Below are 9,129 nucleotides of genomic sequence, written 5' to 3'. Positions count from 1 at the left end.
TGGGGTGGGGTGCTGGGGTGGGGTGGCAGGGATCTGGGGGTGCAGCACAGCTCTGAGTACTGACCAGCATGGCTAATTAGGAAGATAAATTTCTTGAGGTCTCTGCCCAGAATAGAAAGCACTGTCCAGCCTGGGGTAGACCACAGTGAAGGGCAGGATGTGCTCATGAACCCTTCTTTATTATTTGGTTCCTACCCAACCAGCACCAACCAAAATCACTCGCCTCCACCCCTGACTCCTCAGCTCAAGAACCTACCATGACTCCCAACTGCCTATCCCAGCAAGGCCCTCTCCCTCTCCCTGGCAGTCAAGGCCCATCTCTGCTCATCTCTGCCAAGGCTCTTTCCCTCCTCCGCACCTTTGCTTGTGCTCTCCTTTACCTTGATTGCCCTTTCCCCTTCTGTCTGAGCACATGGTCTTTCCTGTCCTTGAACACCTGGCCTCAACCCCCGCTGGCTTTAGGAAGCATTCCTGACTGCTCCAGCCCTCACTGCTCTGTCCTGCCTCTGACCTTGTGCTATGCACCATCTGGCACACACCATCTTCTCTCAGATCCCACTGTCTGGTGGGATTTCACCTGGACTGTGGGGTCCTGAAGGTGAAGGCCGGGCCTCCTCTCACTCTGTGGGCCCCGGGCCAAGCCAAGGCCAGGGCTGGGCAAGTAAGGGTAGCTTAGATAGTAGGAAGGGGTGGAGCGGGGTAGTAGGCCACGTCAGAGGGGCAGACCTCTTGGAATAGGCTCCTGGGCCACTGACAGCATGCTGAGTTTATCATGGTGACCTTCCTTCCTCACCAGGCTGGCCCCGAGCCGTGGGCCCAGCAGATAAACAACACAAGTGCTTCTCCACACCCCACTTTGCCCTCACCCCATACACCTGCCCTTCGCTCTCAGTCTGGCTCTTCCTTTCACCCCACGCTGACCTGTCCTGCTCTCACCTCCTGTCACAGTTCGTGGCTATTCCTACAGGTTCCGGATCTCCCAGGTGCCCACCTCTCCACGCACCTCTCTGCCCCCCTCCACCCCCCACCAAGGCCAGGTCCAGGCCTTCTGATCTCTCCCCTAGAGGAGCTACACAGACCTAGGCACGGGGGCAGGTGCCGGCTGCCCCCTCCCCCTCAGTGAGGGCTGCCCCTGAGGGTGTTAGCACAGAGCCCAGGGCGCTGCCTGGAAGCAAGGGATGCAGGACGCAGGGTGGGATCAGCCTAATCCCAGGCTGCCGTGACAGTTAAACCCAGATTAGCCCGTGGCACAGATCAACCTGCCTTCAAGACCCGAGGCCCAGCTGCCCCAAGGAAAAGGCCAGAAGAGGCCCAATCTAAAGTCCTGAAAGGAAGATGGTCATGGCCAGTGGGGCTCCTGGGAGCAGAAAGCACTGGGGCAGCAAGAGTCTGGGCTCAGCTGAGCTGGCTGAGAAGGAAAGTGCTCAGTGAGCCTCATACCTGGGGAAGGAGCATGCAGGCAGACAGACAAGTGGAGGGAGTCCAATAGCTGAGGCCAAGAGCAGGCCTGGGCAGAAGATATAGACCTGGTCCCAGCTCTGCCTATGTCATTGGGTGACCTTGGGCCAGTCCCTGTCATCTCTGGCCTCAGCTTCTCCATCTGTGGAACGTGTGGGGGAACATGTTGACCTCTGACATTTGTCTTCTGATGTCCTAAGCTCTGCCCCATTTGGCTGTATGGGTTGGAGTCACCTAAGAAGTCTCCTTGGAGGAAGTGAGACAGAAATGGCAGAAAGGAAGAGAAAAGGGTGCTGGGAGGGAGGACCAGCAGGGCAGCGGCCCCGAGGCAGGGAAACATGGGCGCTGGGGAGCAGTGAGGAAAGATGTCTGGGATATAAGGTAGGCATGGGGCCTGGCCACCACGCAGCACTGGGGAGAGCAGTAGCTCTGTCACTGTGTGTTCTAGGTGGACTGTTCACCACAGCAACGTGGAGGGATGGAGGGGCCTCAAGAGGACAGACAGACTTGCCCAAAAAAGGAAGCTAAAAGAAGGGGAAGCTTTCCGGGTCCCTGAGCAGCCAACAGAGCAGAGGAAGTATGGTCAGGCTCTTGTGACATAGCCAGACGCCACGTAGTAGCCGTCATGAGGGACACGTGGGGCTGGGGGTGGAAGATAGGACGTCAGCTAGGGCCTCAGCTGTCAACTCTAGGGCCACCCACTCCCACCACTACCCTCTGAGGGCGGCTGGACCCCTTCCCCTGGCTGGAGCCTCAGCTTACCGCCTGCACATTAGGGGCCCTAGCCTGACCCTCTGCAAAGAAGGGTACCTAATTCTCCCTGCTTCTCCTGGGTGCCCAGAACCCCTCCCAACCTGCCATGTCCCCTCAGCCCAACGATCTACCCCCGCTAAGGTGAAGGTTCCTGGAAGGGGAAGCTGGTCAGAGAAAAGGCATCTGCCTCTCCCTCAGCAAGAGAGCCTAGATCTTCCCCACAGGCAGAATCACTGGCAGAGAACTTGGGTAGTCAGGATTTAGGCAGAAAGCTCTGGTCTCCTTGGACCCAGCCCTGGCTTCCTATCGGGGAGCTAGGACACTCAGGAGGCCTTCCCTGCCACGTCTCTCTTCCTGCTGGCTGTGTAAGGTCAAATGGCCCGTTTCAGAGGTCCCCTCCTTCCTGGGGACACTCACTCAACTCCTCTCCTCTCCCTGGTCCTAGTTGCAAGTTTTTGGATCTGAAATCATGTCACACCAGGTGCTTCCTCCTGTCCCCCCCCCCACTCCTTAGCTGGCTTCTACTCCTCCTGCCATCCCAACTTACCACCTCTCCCAGGAAGCCCTCCCTGATTGGGCAGACTGGATTAGGTATCTCCTCAATCCCCATAGCTGCCCTTTGTTACAGGCCCTGCCACATTTTATTGTAACTGAAGGCTGACCTGCCTGTCTGCCTCCCCATCTACCCTGAGAAATCTACAAACTTGTCTATTTTCTCATCCCTGGGTCCCCAAGCCCTGCCCTGGGACCAACACGGTTGGCCCCAGCAAATGTCAAATACGCTAAATTACTATGTCCCCCACTGGAGACCACAAACCAATGAGCCACTTCCTCCAGCTGCTTCACAGCCTTCAGCTCTTGAGAGAAAAAGATAGGAAAGAACACAGAACTCAAGGATTTCCCCTGACTTCCCAGGTTTCAATTTCTCCTCGCTGCTAAGGTTTGAACTGGCCACCGCAGCCTCCGCCCATCCCAGGCAATTTGCACTCTGATAAATATAAGCTCTTCCCTCTGCTCGTTTTGGACATTTGAGGAAACTGAGGCTTAGAAAGAGGCATGTACGTGCCCAAGGTCACACAGGAAATTAGGTGAGAGCTAGGACCAGAGCCAGGCCCCTGACCTCCCATCTCCTTTCCCTACGCCATATATGTCTTAAGCCCATGCCAGCATCCACCCCACCCCAGCCGACTCTCAGAATCTTCACTATCCAGGACAGAGGGGCCACACAGCATGGCAGGACGCTCCAGGTGACATCACCGTGCATCGCTCCCCAGCTCGGGAAACCCCCCTCTCCTCCTAGGAATTGCCCCCCTTCCTGGGTCTGCAGGGGGAGTTCACCTTGAAGGTGATGAGCACATCTAAGTCCCCAAGGGGGCAAGGATTTCCACTGGAAATGCTGATGCTTGGGGAGCCCCAGCTGTGACCTCATCTCCTGGAGGAGGTGACAATAACCCCCTGCCCTAGGGAGTCGCCCCATAATGGCTCCCCCAGCAGCCACCAAGTCAACAATAACATCCTGTTGTTGTTTAATTGGACAAGGGAGCCCCAGAACCGGCTGGGCAGGTGGAGGCTGGAGACTGGGCCCTGTTTCCCTCTGTGGACATGCTGGCTCACCTCTGATCTTGGGGGTTGGGACCCTCCTGGCCTTCTCCATCTCCTCCAAGCAGGGATGGAAGGGGAGAGGGGTGCACGGCATCCATCAGCATGCCAACCCATTCCTGCAGCCCCTGCTTACAGGGGGGTCAGGCCCACACTTTGCATCTATGACTGGTTCATGTGTCCATGACGCCCTTAGAGGACAATCTCCGGAGCCCTTCCTGATCTGGCGGGCTCTGAGGGTCAGAGACAGAATGCAGAGAGTTCAGGGGAACCCAGCAGGTCAGTGCTGAAACATTCCTCTCTCTTCTGGCCAGGCCTTCATCAGGCAGAAGAGGCATCAACCTTCCCAGTAAGTGCAGGCTGGGATTCTCTCAGAATCCCCTGATCTAATCTTACCCTGAGGCTTAGGAGACCAAGCAACAGAAAACAAGCGACAGAGAAAAACTCTCCATACCTACTCCGGTCCCTGCACCTATCCTGGCTTAAAACTAAAACTCTAGTCTATGCTTCATAGAAAACTGGCTCCAAAACTACCATGATCTTTGATCTAGTCATTCATGGAACCCAGCTCTCACAGCACCCCAACCCCTGCAAGACAGGGACCTGGGCCTACAGCAAAGGCTGGAGGGCCCCCTTCTCAGCCTAGTCCCCTGTTTGCCTTGCCCAAACCCACTCCTGTCCGACTGCCATGTGTCACCCTCCTAGGAAATAGGAGGCAGCTGTCAGCCAGGCATACCATCACCAGCTGGTGGGCCGGGGGGGTTAGGCGGACAGCAGGGTCCGTCTGGCCAGTGGGGCGCCTGGCAAAGACTGCCTTTGGACAAGATAGGTGAGGGGGTGGCAGATCCCAGTAGGGATCAATAGTGCATTATGAAGCAGAGGGCACCGCCAATGCGGGCCTCTGTGGTATAGTTGTGAACTGTGCGCAGGGAGAGATAGAGCTGCGCTGGGAGCTTTGAAAGTGGGGAAGAGGACAGAGAGCAGCTTTAAATAGCCCCAGGGTGGGGACTAAGTGCCCAAGATGTGGAGGTTCACATTAAGTGCTAAGATGTGGCTGCGCATTAAGTATAGGGGGAGGGGTCTTAGAAGACTTGGGGGTAGGGACAAGCAGAGCCAAGTGCAAGGGGTTTGGTGCAGGGGGAGATTCCAGAACACTCAGTTATGGCCACGTGTTCTTTTCAAAGTGCCCAAATTCTGTGCTGTCCGGGACAGCCAAGGGGACAGGGTCAAGGCAAAGATGCTGGCGATGCAGAGAAAGCCTGGGTCGGAGCTCGTCCACCACCAATAGGCGAACAAAGGTCCAGCTTCCTGCTCTATGTCTACCAGAAATACCCCTGGCTGGGTAGCAGAACCGGCCCCCAGAGTCCCTCCTTTATGGCCAAAATATTGCCTAAATCCTTCTCCCCTCCCTAACTCAGAAATAGCACTGGTCAGGTGACCGATCAAAGCCCCCAGTCTGCACTGTGAGCGCATATGCTGCGGAGTGACCTTGGACAAGTCACATTCCTCTGGCTGCAGCTGCAGCTCAGGCTACTTGTTTTGTGTGTGGGATTTTTTCCTCTCTCTGCTAAGAATACCTGCCCCAGATAATGCTTCAGGCTCTGGCAATTCCTGCAAACCGCCTCAGGCATCAAAGGGCTCTCAGCAGGGCCAGACCAGACCAGTCCCCCACCCCCCACCACCACTACGGGGAGGCTGCAGTGCCGCCAAATTTGGAGGACAGAGCCCTGTTGGTCTAGGGGCGGGGAAGCATTTGTGTGCAATGCAGGGGAGGGGAGCTCAGTTCCTCAAAGCTGAAAGACTCAAACCCCACCTAAGCCGCTTTCTGACCCATTGTACAGGGGTCTAAAGTGAGGCGCCCCTAGGGGAGACGCTGTTCCCCCGGTTCACATATCTACCGAGGCCTAAAAGCTGCACTCCCTCCCCAGATCCGCCACCTGGGGGTCCCAATGTCCGTGCCCCACCCAACGGGCACTGCCCCCCCACGCTGACGCCGATTCCTGGTGACAACTGCCACGTGCGGACAAGGGGGGAGCGGCCGGTCCCGGCATTGCAGAGGCAGCGCCCGGGTGCTCCAAGCCTCCGCAGCGCACCTTGTCCCGGCTCGCCACTGGGTGTCCACCCCTTTACCCGGCCCGCGCTCCGGGCCGGGGCAGGGGCGGGGGCAGGCAGCGGGGTCTTTGTTCCCGCAGCCGGAGCGCAGCGGCGGCGGCAAGGGGTCCGCGCCCCCCTTGCCGGCCCAGCCCGCGCTGCGTGCGACAGTGGAGCCCGCAGCTCAAGAAGAGGAGACCTGGGTGGAGGTCCCGACCGAAGAAAAGGTCCTGGACAGAGGTCCTAGCGCTGGAGGACCGAGAATGCCTCTCAGCCGAGAGAGGGGCCCTCTCCCTCCCCTGAGCCCCGGCGCTGCGGTTCCCGACTGGGGGCGGACTTGGAGCGACTTAGCCAGGGCTCCGGCCCCCGCCGCTCGCTCACCGAAGCGTCACAGCCCGCTCCAGCGTGCCAGCGTGCACACTCACACACTCACCCAGACCCACACGCTCCCCGCGGGGACAGCCCGGGACCCGCAGAGCCGCGCACGCACTCCCTCTGGTGCCGCACACTCTGCACCCGCCCCGCGCCGCGTCCGATCCCTCGCCCCACCAGCCGCGCGGCGCCACCTACCTTTCCAGAGAGCGGAGATGCGGGGTCCGGTCTTCGGGTGGCCTTGGGAGGTGGCGGCCGTCCAGAGCAGCAGCAGCAGCCGCAGCAGGAGCCGGGACCTAGCCAGCGGGCCGGGGACGCGGGCGCGCGGGGCGCCGAGGGAGGCGCATCCGGGCGGAGGCGGTGTCATCCCGCAGCCGGGGAGCGGGGAGCGACAGCGGCGAGCAGCCGAGACTGAGCCAGCGCCCGACCGCAGGCTGCTCCCAGTGCAAGGAGGCGGAGTCAAATTCCTGACCCCACCCCCCCTCCCCCCCCTTCCCTACCCCGCAGCCTTTCTCGCCTCCCTGCTGCCCAAGGGGGGCGCAGTACCCACAGCCAGGGAACCTTCGCCACCCTCTCCCTGGCAACTCCAAGGGAAGAACCCGAACAGCCGGGGACAAGACATGCGTGGACTTCTCTGATCAGTGGCAGGCCCTGTCCCCTCTCTGGGCCTCAGATCCACTCCCCCCCACCCCATGAAAGGGTTGGCCTAAAAGTCGGGAAGCACCTCTCCTAGGGCATGGACCAGGTAACCTCACTAACGGCCAGCTAAGCTGTTTGGACTCTGAAAACTGTGGTTCTCAGAGGACAGGCTAGCTTGAGGGGACACGGTTCCCTCTGAGACTATATGGAGGAGCAAGATGCTTCCCCCCACAATTGGGGGATGGGGGAGGGGAAGAGGAGATGATCCTTGAGGAGCACTCAGCACCCCATTGCTGCTCTGCTGTGAGAACACGGAATTTTCATCTTGGCCTGACTCCCTCCCCTCTCCCTTCTCCTCCCTTTCCCAACCAGCAGCCTTCTGGGCTGCCTCCCCCCAGCCAGCTGGTGTATGCTCAGAAAATCCAAACTCATTTCCATGTGAGTGGAGGGGGATATAATTAAGAAGTCCCCTTTCCCAAGTAGAGAGAGGGGAGCCTCCTGTGCGTTCCCAGGACTCGTCCCGGAGGCAGGGTCAGACCAGCCCTAGGGAGTCTCTGCCCCCAAAGTGTATAGGGCTCAGCCGAGCAGGCAGCCTGATGACCTAGGGATGATCCCCGGCAGAATCCAGACCCGGTTCCCCTTCAGTTGGGTGGACAGTCCTCCAGGCAGCTCTGCCGTCAGCTCATCCTCTCAGAGCCACATGCCTGCCCTTTACGAAGGGGTCTCCTCTCGCTCAGGCCAGAGAGGGCCCAGACTCTCCACCTCCTCTGTGCCTGCGGGAACCAGGGATGAGAATCCCATGTATCCAGGGCTTACTGGATACCTCTCCCCGGGGAGGCTGTGCTGAGAGGAGACAGGGTGAGGAGGCAGTGGCAGAAGTACAGATGGGTGTCTAGGACCCACACCCCTAGCTGGACTTGATTTGCACACTGCAGATACCAGCGAAGACGGGCATAAGCTGCCCTGGCCAGGAAAGTTTTCTTACCAGGAAGTTTTGCTGTACTATTTCCATATTTTGTTTCCAGCTATCCCCCTCCTGCTTCCCTAAGAGCCCCAAGATACCCCAACAGGCCAAAAGGTGTAATCAGCATGCCTCTAGAGATAGGGCAGGACTAGGTTCCCGGCCTCCTGGGTGGGGCCAACAGCTTTCTGACGCCCGGAGGTACGGTGATGCAGAGCAGAGGGAGGCTAGGAGCAGAGAGCCCCTCTCCAGGCCTGTACCCAAGCCCGTGGCCCTGACCCCAGCAGCAGGTCCTGCCCCAGACTTGTCTCCGGGACTCTCCCTCTCTCCAGCCCTGGGCCTCATTTGCTGAACTGTATGGCCTCCAAAGTCTATCCTCTCTGCAAAGATAAGGAAAGGAAAGAAATCACATGCCTCTGCCTTTAAAGAACTGAGAAGTCAGAATTAATGATCACGTTGCCCACATACTAGGCAACTCACAACACACAACCCACTTCCACCTACGTTATCCCCACCAGTTTTCCACCTACGTTATCCCCACCAGTTCTACATTCTCTCCCTCGCTAAGGGAGAGGGCATAACCCCATATTAGAGAAGGACACTGAGGCACAGGGAGGGGGAGGGATTTGCCCAAGGTTGGCTGGTAGGGCCAAGGTGGACCTGGGTTTTCTGACTGCAACAGCAATGGTTGGTGCTGAGCCCCACTCAGTCCATCTTCAGTCTTATAAGATAGGTGCTATTATTTGGCTCCCTTTGCAAACAAAAAAACCCAAGGTACAGAGAGGGAATGTGATGTACCCAAGGTCACACAGCTAGATGGAGAAGGACCGTGATAGAAGCTCAGGTCATTTCCCTGGGGCCCACACCCTTATCTTCTACATCATCATGTTCTGCTCAGTGCACTGCACCCTGTTGCTGCTGCCTGCTTGTGTAGCTGGAATCTGGATCCAAATCATCCTCAGAAAGACCCAGGCAGGGCCCGGGTTACCAGGTGCCGGGCAGAAGGACAGGCCAGTGGCTGGGCTTAGCCTCCCAAGCAACAGGGCAGCAGATGGAACCTGGGGTAGATGCCAGGGAATTTTTTTTCCCCAGGCTGGGGTGGGGATGAGGGGGTAATGCTGAAGACTGTCCCACCTCATGCCCTAGGGTGGGCCTCTGGCTGGGCTTCTCCATGCCCGGCTTAGCACCTGCTGCACCAATGGGTACCCCTGAGCCAGCCAATCGAGGAGCAAAGGGCCAGATGGCAGCCCACTCCT

At 58.5% G+C, this 9,129-nt stretch overlaps 1 protein-coding gene across 1 annotated transcript in view; it reads right to left on the bottom strand.

The window, feature by feature from the left end:
- Positions 1–6,697, bottom strand: part of SEMA7A (semaphorin 7A (JohnMiltonHagen blood group)) — a 22,464-nt gene extending 15,767 nt beyond the window's left edge. The window contains exon 1 of the mRNA XM_077745814.1: positions 6,472–6,697. Within this exon, the coding sequence (XP_077601940.1) occupies positions 6,472–6,640 (169 nt within the window). The 5' untranslated portion in view covers positions 6,641–6,697. The remainder of the gene's footprint in view (positions 1–6,471) is intronic.
- Positions 6,698–9,129: the final 2,432 nt, after the last annotated feature.

The sequence above is a fragment of the Crocuta crocuta genome, unplaced genomic scaffold, assembly GCF_008692635.1.
Source record: "Crocuta crocuta isolate KB4526 unplaced genomic scaffold, BGI_CrCroc_1.0 scaffold130, whole genome shotgun sequence".
Lineage (NCBI taxonomy): Eukaryota > Metazoa > Chordata > Mammalia > Carnivora > Hyaenidae > Crocuta > Crocuta crocuta.
This window is presented reverse-complemented; position numbering and strand designations above follow the sequence as displayed.